Below are 14,839 nucleotides of genomic sequence, written 5' to 3' on the forward strand. Positions count from 1 at the left end.
AGGTAAATAGGTAGATAGACCAGATATAAATAAACAGACGGATGATAGATAGAAAGACATAAGAGAAAATGAGCTTTTCCCTAATTCACCTAAGGATAAAATGGGTGGGGTGGGGGTGGAGGCACATTCATACCTACAGGATTCTGCCCCAAACAGCTGTCCTGGTAAAAACAAGGTGAGATTTAACTGGCTTTGGTTTCTTAACATTGGACATGACCCCCCCCCATCACCTGTTAGAGTGACATCTTGTGATCTTGTCTCCCAGGGGATGGTGAAGCACCTGCAGATTCAACCCAAGGATCTGGACGACTACATCGGACAGATGGAGAGAGTGTTGCGGTGCTACATCCGAAGGCTGCAGTGGCTTCTCTCGGGTCGGTCTATCCTACTTAACCATCTTGGCAAGGGTTGTTTATGCCCTTTGCTTTCAAAATTGGGCCCCCTTGGCCCCAAAGTTTTTTTGGGGAGAAACTAATTCCTTTGAACCAGCTCAGGCCCATTTATTTATTTATTTATTGGATTTGTATGCCACCCCTCTCCGGAGACTCGGGGCGGCTGACAGCAACAATAAAACAGTGTACAATAGTAATTCAATACTAAAAACGATTAAAAACCCATTAATATAAAAACCAAACATACATACATACATACCATGCATAGAATTGTAAAGGCCTAGGGGGAAAGAGGATCTCAATTCAGAGGCAGAGGTGGGTTTTAAGTAGCTTACGAAAGGCAAGGAGGGTGGGGGCAATTCTAATCTTTATGGGGAGTTGGTTCCAGAGGGTCGGGGCCGCCACAGAGAAGGCTCTTCCCCTGGGTCCTGCCAAACAACATTGCTTAGTCGATGGGACCCGGAGAAGGCCAACTCTGTGGGACCTAACCGGTCGCTGGGATTCGTGCGGCAGAAGGCAGTCCTGGAGATATTCTTTAAGTGTGTGGACTTACCGTATTTTTTGGAATATAAAACGCACCAGAGTATAAGATGCACTTTCGTTTTGGGGGAGGAAAATAGTTTCCTATAATCCCTGACCATGGCCATGCATGGAGAATTCTAGATGACCACACTATATATATCCCAAAGATACCAGCCTGGAGAAGATTGGTTTGATGGGATTCCTGGCCACCATTTTATCCTTATTCTTGAGATTAAACCCAGGGCCAGGTAAGATAAAAAAAAGTGTCAACGGTCAAACAATTCTCTTCCTCAGGCAGCCGCCGATTTTTTGGGGTCATCTTGGAAGCCCAGGTTTGCATTCTGATCGACACCTCTGGTTCCATGGAGCATTCCTTGAGCCTGGTTGCGAAAGAGCTCACCTCCCTGATCTGGGAACAGCTGAGGACGAAGGCCACCAAGTAAGGAAGCTGCAGGGATAGTAGCTTACTTCATTCCAGGGACAACCAGTCTCAGACTGGTAAGTTGTCCTCAAAAAAGCAGGCTTCTTCGGTCTCCACACCCAAATTTTCACCATTTTAGAAGGTAGTCAAATGTTACTCAAAGAGCTAGTGTGGTCCTTGTTCAGAACCTGCTGACTCAGGCCAAAGCCCATCGAGTCTACGTCACAGAGTGGCCCACCAATTGTACTTGGGGATCTTGAGCAGAAAGAGAAGGCAAGACCCTCCCTGTCCCTTGACCCCCCAACAGCTCATCTGTTTGGAACCCATATCGCATCTCAGACATTAACACCCTTGAAAATGTCCAAAGATACTTCACCAGAAGAGCCCTTCACTCCTCCACTCGAAACAGAATACCCTACTAGACTAGACTTTCAATCCTGGGCCTAGAAAGTTTAGAACTAAGACGCCTTAAACAAGATCCAAGTATTGCCTACAAGGTCATATGCTGCAACGTCCTGCCTGTCGGCGACTACTTCAGCTTCAACCAGAACAACACAAGAGCACACAACAGATTTAAACTTAATATTAACTGCTCCAAACTTGACTGTAAAAAATATGACTTCAGTAACCGAGCTGTCGAAGCGTGGAACTCATTACCGGACTCCATAGTGTCATCCCCAAACCCCCAACACTTTACCCTTAGATTATCTACGGTTGACCTATCCAGATTCCTAAGAGGTCAGTAAGAGGCGAGTACAAGTGCACTAGAGTGCCTTCCGTCCCCTGTCCTATTGCTCTCCTATATCTCCTATACCTTTCCTCTATTCCTATATCTCTTCTTCTATTCTTTCATTGATATGTTCTATTACTTTATCTTCTTTTCTATTCTTTCTTAGATATATTTTACTATGAGTATCTCCTCTATAACCTTCATTATGTATTTTACTATGTGTATACTGATGTATACCCACTAAAACCCTCATTGTGTATTGGACAAAATAAGTAAGTAAGTAAGTAAAGTAAGTAAGTAAGTAAGTAAGTAAGTAAGTAAGTAAGTAAGTAAGTAAGTAAGTAAGTAAGTAAGTAAGTAAGTAAGTAAGTAAATAAATAAATAAATAAATAAATAAATGGTACACAAGGGAACCCTGCCTGCCTCCACCAACATAGAGGCGGCACATGGACATCTGTTTCAATAACCACCTAAGATACACTTGGCATCCATGAATCCTGCCTTGAAGCTATCCAGGCTGACAGCTGTCGCAACCTCTTCTGGAAAGGGAATTCCCTAAACCCAGGACCCTCTGGGTTAAGAAATATTTCCCTTTATTTGTCCTCACTTTCTTACCTATGAACTTTAGGGAGGGCCCCCTCATACTAGTATTGTGTGATAGAGAAAATAATTTTTCTCTATCCGCCTTTTCCTATCCCATGCATGATTTTATACACTTCGGTCAAGTCACCCCAGAAGTAGTAGAAGGTCCAGAGATAATGAAAGGAAGACCACCTGATCTTCTCCAGTCATAGAAATATCAACTAATTGCTTGGGTAGCACCTCTGGTGTAGGAGCATGTTGTGTCCTTTTATAGCAGCTCTTTTAGGACAGCTCATTCACCTTTGGTCCCTACCTGTCACTCATCTCTCACCCGTGGCTCCTAATAGCTGTAGCATGCGCAGCAGCCACACCCCAGGCAACAGCTTTGACCGGCTGGCCAAACCAGTCTGAGAGTAGCCAATTGATCTTTGGCGAGATAGGGACTGACTGACTGACTGACTGACTGACTGACTGACTGACTGACTGACTGACTGACTGACTGACTTACTTACTTACTTACTTACTTATTTATTTGATTTATATGCCGCACCTCTCCGCAGACTCAGGGCGGCTAACAACAGTAATAAAACAGCATATAATAATAATCCAATACTAAAAAACAGTTAAAAACCCATTATTATAGAAACCAAACATACATACACATATACCATGCATAAAATTGTAGAGGCCTAGGGGAAAGAGTATCTCAATTCCCCCATGCCTGGCGGCAGAGGTGGGTTTTAAGCAGCTTACGAAAGGCAAGGAGGGTGGGGGCAATTCTAATCTCTGGGGGGAGTTGGTTCCAGAGGGCCGGGGCCGCCACAGAAAAGGCTCTTCCCCTGGGTCCCGCCAAGCGACATTGTTTAGTTGACGGGACCTGGAGAAGATCCACTCTGTGGGACCTAACTGGTCGCTGGGATTCGTGCAGCAGAAGGCGGTCCCTGAGATAATCTGGTCCGGTGCCATGAAGGGCTTTATAGGTCATAACCAACACTTTGAATTGTGACCGGAAACTGATCGGCAATTAATGCAGACTGCGGAGTGTTGGTGTAACATGGGCATATTTGGGAAAGCCCATGATTGCTCTCGCAGCTGCATTCTGCACGATCTGAAGTTTCCGAACACTTTTCAAAGGTAGCCCCATGTAGAGAGCGTTACAGTAGTCGAGCCTCGAGGTGATGAGGGCATGAGTGACTGTGAGCAGTGACTCCCGGTCCAAATAGGGCCGCAACTGGTACACCAGGCGAACCTGGGCAAACGCCCCCCTCGCCACAGCTGAAAGATGGTTCTCTAATGTGAGCTGTGGATCGAGGAGGATGCCCAAGTTGCGGACCCTCTCTGAGGGGGTCAATGATTCTCCCCCCAGGGTAATGGACGGACAGATGGGATTGTCCTTGGGAGGCAAGACCCACAGCCACTCCGTCTTATCAGGGTTGAGTTTGAGTTTGTTGACACCCATCTTTGTCTATCCTGAGCATGGGAAGACAGGTTCTGGTAGAATGAGTGGATGAAACCTACTAGAATAGGTCAACGATCATGAAGGCGGTCTTAGCAAGTGATGTGGTATGCTAAGAGCACGGCAAGACATGAAAGACCCCCTGGTCAACCCCTAGGAGAAGGGAAACTCTGACTGCAAACCTCCATTGCCTTGTGGCTCTATCCATCATTGGGAAAGGCTTCGGGAGTAAACCTTGAGGCAAAATCTGGAGCCAGAGTCCCGGAAGCAGTTTGTTCTGATAATTCCTGCAACGTAGCTGGAACCAATCGTATTGGCCTTTGTCATTCCATTGGAATATTTCAGAGATGTGGAGAGGGAGGATCTGTTGCTTGGGTAACAGTCTATCCTCCATACTAACCTACACAGCCTTTGTGGTCTGGGTCAGGCGTAGGCAAAGTTGGCTCTTTTATGACATGTGGACTTTAACTCCCAGAATTCCTGAGCTAGCATGATCGGCTCAGGGATTCTGGGAGTTGAAGTCCACAAGTCATAGAAGAGCCAACTTTGCCTATGCCTGCTCTGGGGAATCCAGAGCATGGTACCATGGTCTTTCGAGACCTTGCATGCTTGGGGAAGAAGAGTGAATTGTAATGAGATGATCGGTTGGCCACCTAGTTTAATCTCGACGTGATCCTTGCCACAGTTTTGCTGATTGTGGATTGCTGATAGATGCCATCTCGCTTTCTCTCCAGGTTCAACCTCATTGCTTTTGCAGAAGAGGTCCAACTTTGGCAGGAGTGCCTGGTGGAGGCCACCGATGAAATGTGCCACAAGGCTGCCCAGTGGATATCTCTCTTTCGGGCTCATGGGAATACCTCCATTCTGAAGGCTTTACAGGTTGGTTTAGTTCAGGGGTCCCCAAACGTTTTACACAGGGGGCCAGTTCACTGTCCCTCGGACTGTTGGAGGGCCGGACTATAAAAAAAATTATGAACATATTCCTATGCACACTGCACATACCTTATTTTTTTGTCTCTCTCTTTCTTGCTTGCTTTCTTGCTTTCTTTCTCTCTCTCTTGCTCTCTCTTTCTCTCTCTCTTTCTCTCTCTCTTGCTGTCTTTCTGTCTCTTGCTCTCTCTGTCTCTTTCTCACTCTCTCTCTTGCTATCCCTCTTCCTCCCTCCCTTTCTCTCTCCCTCTCTTTCTCCCTCTTCCTTCCCTCCCTCCCTTCCCTCCCTCCCTCCTTCCTTCCTCTCCACTTCTCTTTCCCTCGCTCTTTTTCCCTTCTCTTTCCCTTTTCTTTCTTTCTCTCCACTTCTCTTTCTTTTCCCTCTTTCACCCTCCCTCTTTTCTCCCCGCGGAGGACTCGCCCGACAAGCCTCCACCCTCCGACTCCGGACTCCCATTCAATCCCCATTCAGAAAACGGGAGCTAGCAACTCAAAGAGGAGGAGGAAGCGGGTGTGTGCGTGTATGTCTGTGTGTTGTGCCCAGCTCGGCTTTCAGCAAGCCTTACTTTACCTCGGGTGAGATGAGATTGAGGGAGACGTTCTCACTGCTTTTCCAGTGTGGCCTTGGAAAAGACCCACGGGCCAGATAAAGGGCCTCAGCTGGCCGCGTGTGGCCCGTGGGCCGTAGTTTAGGGACTGCTGGTTTAGTTGAACCAAAGCGATTCAGTAGTGTTGCCGTGAACCCTAGAGCCAATGGCCTAGAGCAGGGGTCTCCAACCTTGGCAATGTTAAAACTGGTAGCCAAAAGAAAGGAATCTTCATGCACATGTTCTGGGAGTGTGTTGAAGTTCAGAAATTTCGGAAGGAAGTGCGGAATGAAATAAATAAAATGTTAAATATTAAGTGGATAATTACGAAAGAAATAGCGATATTAATCAAACAAAGAGAATTAAGAGACTTCAAAGAAATAAAAACTGCAGCATTGGAAAGCGCTCAAGCGGCAGTGGTATTGGGTTGGAAAGAGTCTATAAAATGGACATTACAGAATTGGTACTGGTACATGGTTGATCACATTCATTTTGAAATTATTTATTTATTCATTCATTCATTCATTCATTCATTCATTCATTTATTTATTAGATTTGTATGCTGCCCCTCTCTGTAAACTCGGGGCGCCTCACAACAATAACAAGAACAATGTAAAAACAAATCTAATAATTTAAAAAAACATTAAAAACCCCATTATTAAAAGCAAACACACACACAAACATTCCATGTATCAACTGTATAGGCCCGGGGGAGATGTCTCAGTTCCCCCATGCCTGACGACAGAGGTGGGTCTTAAGAACTTTACGAAAGGCAAGGAGGGTGGGGGCAGTTCTAATCTCCGGGGGGAGGTGGTTCCAGAGGGTTGGGGCCGCCACAGAGAAGGCTCTTCTCCTGGGTCCCGCCAAACGACATTGTTTAGTCGACAGGACCCGGAGGAGGCCAACTCTGTGGGACCTAATTATGGAAATAAGACTAAACAACTTTGACGAAAATGAATTGGAGAAGCTGATGGTATGATGGAATAAGGTGAAAGATTATATGCTGAGTAGAATTTGTGACGAAAAGGTGAAAAATAAACTCCAATCACTCTTTTAATAATAACAAATGCAAAGTAGAACTAAGGAAATAAAAGAATATAAATCAGTAAATATTTGAACCCCCCCCGCTATTGGTGGTAGTGGTGGTGGTATTGTCAGTCGGGTGATAGGCACATGCACTGTGCACTGTTTTATGTTTGTTTATGTAATTCTTATGTGCAAAACCAATAAAAATATTTTTTTTAAAAAAACTGTTAAAACTGGTGGACTTCATCTACCAGAATTCCTCATCCATGATGTGTTGAAGTCCACAAACCTCAAAGGTGCCATGTTTGAAGGCCCCAGCATAGAGAATCCTTTCAAAACATTATACCATATTTTTTTGGAGTATAAGATGCACCAGTGAGCGGCATATAAATACAATAAATTAATAAAATAAATAAATAAGTTGCACTTTAGTTTTGGGGGAGGAATATGGGGTGCCTTTCGTCCCCTGTCCAATTGTCTTTCCTTTATTCTCTTTCTTTCATATATCCTCTCCTCTAAGTTCACTTTTACCCTTATATATATTACTACATGTCTATTTTTCTTTCTATGTATTTGTGTATTGGACAAATGAATAAATAAAAATAAAATAAATACCTACCAGGTATTCATCTGGCTAGCGTCCTTAGTCTGGTCATCTTCGGCTCATTATTTTATTCCATGGTTATTTCCTGGGGGGGAAAAAACTTTTTTGGAGGGAGTAGCAGTGAAAACAAGCCTGCAAGCTGGGAAGATCGTTAGCATCTTGTTAGGACTTGAAAACTTGCATAGTGGCAGAAATTTTGGGCTCAATTATAGTCTTTAGTCAAGAACTACGTGCCAGGTTCCTACTACGATCACTGGCGAATCCAGGTCTCTCGTCTCCAGGACTCTCTTTAAAACTTTTATTTATTTTTATTTTTTATTTATTCATTTGTCCAATACACAAATACATAGGAAGAAAAATAGACATGTGATAATATAAAAGAGGGTGAAAGTGCACTTAGAGGAGAGGATATATGAAAGGTAGAGAATATATAAGATAGGTAAAAGAAAGGAAAGACAATTGTACAGGGGACGAAAGGCACACCAGTGCACTTATGTACGCCCCTTACTGGCCTCTTAGGAACCTGGAGAGGTCAATCGTGGAAAGTCTAAGAGAGAAGTGTTGGGGGTTAGGGGTTGACACAATTGAGTCCGGTAGTGAGTTCCACGCTTCGATAACTCAATTGTTGAAATCATATTTTTTACAGTCAAGTTTGGCGCGGTTCGTGTTAAGTTTGAATCTGTTGCGTGCTCTTGTGTTATTGCAGTTGAAGCTGAAGTAGTCGTTGACTGGTAGGACGTTGCAGCATATGATCTTGTGGGCAATGCTTAAATCGTGTTTTAGGCGCCGTAGTTCTAGGCTTTCAAGGCCCAGGATTGTTAGTCTATTTTCGTAGGATATTCTGTTTCGAGTGGAGGAGTGAAGGGCTCTTCTGCTGAAATATCTTTGGGCTACTGGTTCTCAACCTGGGGGTCGGCACCCCTTTGGGGGTCAAATGACCATTTCACAGGGAAGACCTGTCGTAAAAGATAAATTTCCCATGGTGTTAAGAATTAAGCTTCTATTCTGGCCCTTTGGAACATATTTTTACCATCCGACCAATCAGGCATTTACAGTGGGGGGGTCCCTCTGACCTACCTGTCAATCAGCTTAAAGCTCTGTTGGGAGAATTGGTGCTAGACTTATGGCTTGGAGTCAGCACAGCAGGAGGAACCTTATTAAAGGATTAGAAAGGTTGAGAACCACTGTTAGCTCCTGGCAGCCTCAGTTGTGGTCATAAGTGAAGGATTGTCTGTGGTTATGCAAGAAGATTAAATCTCATTGACTTCACCCAATGAGGCCTTTCTCCTCAGTGACCCAATGGGTGAAGTAAGCTTTAAAATCACAGCATTATAAGTACCTAAGTTGCTGCCCTAGAGATAAAGATCTCATCTCACAATCAGGAGGCTGTGAGTTTGATCCTAGCTAGAGGCAAATATTTCTCTCTCTGGGCACACTGAGAATACAGTGATCCCCCGCTCGTTGCGAGGGTTCCGTTCCAGGACCCCCCGCAACGAGCGGGTTTTCGCGAAGTAGCGCTGCGGAAGTAAAAACACCATCTGCGCATGTGCAGATGGTGTTTTTAACTTCCGCAGCGCTAGTGAGGAGCCGAAGATTGGGGGCGGCGCGGCTGTTTTAAAACGTCGCCGCCGACATGGGGGGCTCGCTAGCACCCCCCCAAACCCCCAACCCGGGTTTGGGGGAGTGCTAGCAAGCCCCCCATGTCGGCGGCGACGTTTTAAAACACCCGCGTGGCTTTCCAATGAGTCCCGAAGACAAACGCGGAAGTTTGACTTTTGTCTTCGGGACTCATTGGAAAGCTCCGATCGTTTTAAAACAGGCGCGCCGTTCTCCGCTGACTCCTGGCGAACTTCCCCCGCTTTAGGAGTCAGCGGAGAACGGCGCGCCTGCTTTAAAACGATCGGAGCTTTCCAATGAGTCCCGAAGACAAACGTCAAACTTCCGCGTTTGTCTTCGGGACTCATTGGAAAGCCGCGCGGGTGTTTTAAAACGTCCCCGCCGACATGGGGGGCTTGCTAGCACCCCCCCAAACCCGGGTTGGGGGTTCGGGGGGGTGCTAGACCCAGGGGGGGTGCTAGACCCAGGGAAGCCGCCCAGCAGCTAATCTGCCGGGCGCCATCTACGCATGCGTGCCCATAGAAAAAAAAGGGCACGCATGCGCAGATGGTGTTTTGACTTCCGGATTCAAAAATCGCAAATTACCCTGTTCGCAATGGTTGGGGACGCAATAACCGGGGGATCACTGTAGATCTGTTGAACAAAACTCCGCATTGGCAACAGGAAGGGCAATAAACACACTGCTAGGCTCCATTTAGTTGCCCTGCAAGGGATTCTGGGATGGTTAAAAGACGATGGTTGTAGTGCCTAAACTCTGATTTAATCCAAGGTGGGTTTGTTGTCATTTTCAGAGAGCACTTAGCCTGGAAAATGTAGAAGCCCTGTACATTTTAACCGATGGAAAACCAGACACCAGTTGCAGCTTAATTCTGAAAGAAATTGAAGCCCTTATGAAGAGCTGCGCCGTCACCATCCACACCATTTCTTTCAATTGCACGGACAGGTAACCCTCGTTTGGCTTCTCAAACTGAATTTAACAATTGAACCCTAAAGTGCCATGGACAATTTAGCAAGCAGCCAACTTCTCTTGAGTCTTCCTGACCCTTAAAACTCAACATTGAGGATTTAACTTGAATTGTTTCCCAGTTTGGGACGATAGATAGATAGATAGATAGATAGATAGATAGATAGATAGATAGATAGATAGATAGATAGATAGATAGATAGATACATACATACATACATACATACATACATAGATACATAGATTAGATAGATAGATAGATAGATAGATAGATAGATAGATAGATAGATAGATAGATAGATAGATAGATAGATAGATAGATAGATAGATAGATAGAAAGATAGATACATAGGTAGGTAGGTAGGTAGGTAGGTAGGTAGGTAGATAGATAGATACATACATACATAGATACATAGATACATAGATACATATATTAGATAGATAGATAGATAGATAGATTAGATAGATAGATAGATAAATAGATAGATAAATAGATAGATAAATAGATAGATACAAAGATAGATACATAGATAAATAGGTAGATAGATAGATAGATAGATAGATAGATAGATAGATAGATAGATAGATAGATACATACATACATACATACATACATACATACATAGATACATACATAGATAGATAAGATAGATAGATAGGATAGATAGATAGATAGATACATAGATAGATACATAGATAGATACATAGATAGATACATAGATACATAGATACATAGATACATAGATACATAGATAGAGATAGATAGATACATACATAGATACATAGATAGATACATAGATAAATAGGTAGGTAGGTAGGTAGGTAGATAGATAGATAGATAGATAGATAGATTAGATAGATTAGATAGAAAGATAGACAGACAGACAGACTCAAGAAATTTATCTTTGTTGCATATGCTCTCTGTGTCTTGTTGGGTTGCAGAACCTGACCCAATTTATGTCCAGGATGCGAGGGATCCGTAAATATTTTCACAGCCCTCAACTGAGGGCAGGTTGACAGTAATAATTTTTTCTGCATTGTTTTTTTTTTTGGTCTCCGACAGAGTGGCCAACGACTTTCTCAAGAAACTCGCCTTCCAGACCGGCGGACGCTATCACCGTTGCCATGGAGATGCAGACGGACAACTGGCCGCACACCAACTGCTTTCGCAAGGCTTTAAAGATGAGGAGGTACCTCACATTGACCCAACTTGGTATCAGTGAGCTAATCTCCCTTCCCAATAATTTTACAGTGACGACACTACAATCCACTCTGCAACGCCTGCGACATTAGATTGTGTCAGTTGATAATTATCAATCTCGGTTGAGAAATTGTGGAAGTTGACGTCCACACAACTTCACGTTGTCAGGATTGAAAAACACTGCATGAGACGTAGCAACGTCAGGACCTTTCGTCAACGCAGAGTCTTAATATAGGAATGTTGACTGCTGTCGTTTCAACCCTCTTCATTCATTTTATTTAATTTATTGATCAAACTGCATTGGCAGTTCTGTGTTAGCAAAAACTTCAGAAGAGAAGGATTTAGGGGTCCTGATTTCTGACAGTCTCAAAATGGGTGAGCACTGTGGTCGGGCAGTAGGAAAAGCAAGGAGGATGCTTGGCTGCATAGCTAGAGGTATAACAAGCAGGAAGAGGGAGATTGTGATCCCCTTATATAGAGCACTGGTGAGACCACATTTGGAGTACTGTGTTCAGTTCTGGAGACCTCACCTACAAAAAGATATTGACAAAATTGAACGGGTCCAAAGACGGGCTACAAGAATGGTGGAAGGTCTTAAGCATAAAACGTATCAGGAAAGACTTCATGAACTCAATCTGTATAGTCTGGAGGACAGAAGGAAAAGGGGGGACACAATCGAAACATTTAAATATGTTAAAGGGTTAAATAAGGTTCAGGAGGGAAGTGTTTTTAATAGGAAAGTGAACACAAGAACAAGGGGACACAATCTGAAGTTAGTTGGGGGAAAGATCAAAAGCAACGTGAGAAAATATTATTTTACTGAAAGAGTAGTAGATCCTTGGAACAAACTTCCAGCAGACGTGGTTGGTAAATCCACAGTTACTGAATTTAAACATGCCTGGGATAAACATATATCCATTGTAAGATAAAATACAGGAAATAGTATAAGGGCAGACTAGATGGACCATGAGGTCTTTTTCTGCCGTCAGACTTTTATGTTTCTATGTTTCTATTAATGTGCCACCCATTATAGAAGTCTGACGGCAGAAAAAGACATTTGGAAACATTAAACTGCAGTTTCTATTGCTTTGACCATTTATCTAATTTTTCTAACAACTGGACTTAGGTTTTTCCTTGAAGGCATTTCGCTTCTCACCCAAGAAACTTCTTCAGTTCTGACTGAATGGTGTGGAACCGAAGGAGCTTCTGGGTTGAGAAGGGAAACATCTTCAAGGAAAAAAACAAAGTCCAGTTGCCTTTTGAAAAAACACCTTTGGGACACAAATGATATTATTTGTCTAGCAATTTCATTTCTGGCAGCGACGGCTTTTCTGGGATTCTTATTCACCATCTCATTCGTCCTTCTTCGTGTCATCTTTATTAGCGTTGCCTTGACCACTTTGAATCCTTCCTTGTCAGTTCATAAAAGGGTTTCACGGGTAGTCCTCGAGTTATGACTGTGGGCCAACGTTTCGCTTGTAAGTCGTGACGGCCGTAAGAAGGGGTGGGCTACTGCCCGGACAGGGGGGGGACGCAGTGGGGCAGAGAAAATGGAGCTCCAGCCCAGGGCACCCAATTTGCCGCACAAGTCCCAGCGACCGGTTAGGTCCCACAGAGTGGGCCTTCTCCGGGTCCCGTCGACTAAGCAATGTCGTTTGGTGGGACGCAGGAGAAGAGCCTTCTCTGTGGCGGCCCCGACCCTCTGGAACCAGCTCCCCCCAGATATCAGAGTTGCCCCCACCCTCCTTGCCTTTCGCAAGCTCCTTAAAACCCACCTCTGTCGTCAGGCATGGGGGAATTGAAATTTCCCTTCCCCCTAGGCTTATAGAATTTATACATGGTATGCTTGTATGTATGAGTGGTTTTTTAAATTGGGGTTTTTAAGATTGTTTTTAATATGAGATTTGTTTACATTGTCTTTTTATATTGTTGTTAGCCACCCCGAGTCTTCGGAGAGGGGCGGCATACAAATCTAATAAAATAATAATAATAATAATAATAATAATAATAATAATAATAATAATAATAATAATAATAATAATATTTTGCACCGAATGATGTTGAAAGAAAATGCAGGGCGTCCTGCATAAGCGACGCCCACAGTGGGCTATTAAAAACTTTGGTAGCCCTTCACTGGTCATAAATTAAATGCACCCCCTGGCAGAACAAAGCTCCAAATAGCATTTTCTCAGATATTATTTGGGGCGTTGACACCCCCATGCATCTGATTTTGCAACTATACGGCAGTCGTTGAAGCGAATCACTGGGTTGCAATGGCGAATTTCATTCTTCCAAATGGAAGGTGTTTTTAAAAAAAACCAAAATTGGCAAAAAAAAACAACTATCCAGGTGACTGTATGATGCTGCAACCAGTAGCAGGTATGAGCCCACTGTCAGGACCTGAAATGCAGTCATGTGACCAACAGGGGGCAGTGTGATATTTTATGATGACTGGAAGTTCTTTATCTTGATGTACAATGTCAAAAGGTCATAAATCAAGGATTAGATGACTCAGAACTTCGCTGTGTTTGATCTGACCTAAGTACAGTGATAGCTCGTCTTACGAACCCCTCGTCATACAAACTTTTCAAGATACGAACCCGGGGTTTAAGATTTCTTTGCCTCGTCTTAAAAACCCTTTCCGTCTTACGAACCCGAGCCCGGGTCCGTGGGCTCTCCTACTGCGCATGAGCTATCTGACTGCCGAAGGGATTCCCCTGCCTTGTGACTGTCACCACCGGGATTTCCCATTTGCTTGCATGGGAATTCCCTGCCGGAATTCCCCGCCTCCTTTTGCTTGCACCTGAGGCTGGGAACGCCGCAGCTGCCCGATTTCCCTGCCACTTTCCCCTCTAGCCCTCCGCTTCCTCTGCTCCCCGCAGCCGCCCCATCCTGCTGCCAAAATCCCCCCTAGCCTGCCGCTTCCCTCACCCCATCTCGCTGCTAAAATCGCCAGTCCAAAAGCTTTGTATCTTGCCCCAAATCTCTCCAAAAATCTCTCCCCAAAAAGCTTCATATCTTGCCCCAAATCTCTCCAAATATCGCTCCCCCAAAAGCTTCGTATCTTGCCCCAAATCTCTCCAAATATCGCTCCCCCAAAGCTTTGTATCTTGCCCCAAATCTCTCCAAAAATCTCTCTCCCAAAAGCTTCGTATCTTGCCCCAAATCTCTCAAAAAATCTCTCTCCCAAAAGCTTTGTATCTTGCCCCAAATCTCTCCAAAAATCTCTCTCCCAAAAGCTTCGTATCTTGCCCCAAATCTCTCCAAAAATTGCTCCCCCAAAAGCTTTGTATCTTGCCGAAATCTCTCCAAAACTCGCTCTCCCAAAAGCTTCGTATCTTGCCCCAAATCTCTTCAAAAATCGCTCCCCCAAAAGCTTCGTATCTTTCCCCAAATCTCTCCATACCCTGGTTAGTAGTATGATACATCATTCCATTCCTAATGCATCCTCCATTCTGTAAGGGGCATGCATAAGCACCCCAGTGTGCCTACTATCTTTTTCGTAATGTTCCCTTTTTTTCGTATCCATTTCATGTATTCATAATTATGTTTTTATATCTGTCATCTAAAACATGCCTGGCGAAAATAAATAAACAGAGTGAATGAATGAATAAAAATATTTTATTTGTTTGTCCAGCATTTATAAGATTACAGATAAAGTATAAATATGGTTATGAATATATCAGGACATTAGGACAGGGATGGTAGGCAAAATTGGTGCGCTTATGCATGCCCCTTACAGACCTCTTAGGAATAGGGTGAAGTCAACAATAGATAGTCTACGATTAAAATTTGGGGGGGTTCCAA

At 44.0% G+C, this 14,839-nt stretch overlaps 1 protein-coding gene across 9 annotated transcripts in view; it reads left to right on the forward strand.

Moving 5' to 3' along the window:
• VWA3A (von Willebrand factor A domain containing 3A) overlaps nucleotides 1-14,839 on the forward strand; it is a 72,251-nt gene that overhangs the window by 40,149 nt on the left and 17,263 nt on the right. For 3 of the 9 annotated variants that reach the window (XM_070761192.1, XM_070761191.1, XM_070761193.1), the window contains 5 exons: nucleotides 266-374; nucleotides 1,209-1,353; nucleotides 4,838-4,982; nucleotides 9,659-9,810; nucleotides 10,895-11,021. In XM_070761192.1, the coding sequence (XP_070617293.1) occupies nucleotides 266-374; nucleotides 1,209-1,353; nucleotides 4,838-4,982; nucleotides 9,659-9,810; nucleotides 10,895-11,021 (678 nt within the window). Of the gene's footprint in view, nucleotides 1-265; nucleotides 375-1,208; nucleotides 1,413-4,837; nucleotides 4,983-9,658; nucleotides 9,811-10,894; nucleotides 11,022-14,839 lie in introns of those variants that run through there. The other 6 variants (XR_011559857.1, XR_011559854.1, XR_011559859.1 and 3 more) reach the window with 6 other exon arrangements.

Source organism: Erythrolamprus reginae, chromosome 9, assembly GCF_031021105.1.
Source record: "Erythrolamprus reginae isolate rEryReg1 chromosome 9, rEryReg1.hap1, whole genome shotgun sequence".
NCBI lineage: Eukaryota > Metazoa > Chordata > Lepidosauria > Squamata > Dipsadidae > Erythrolamprus > Erythrolamprus reginae.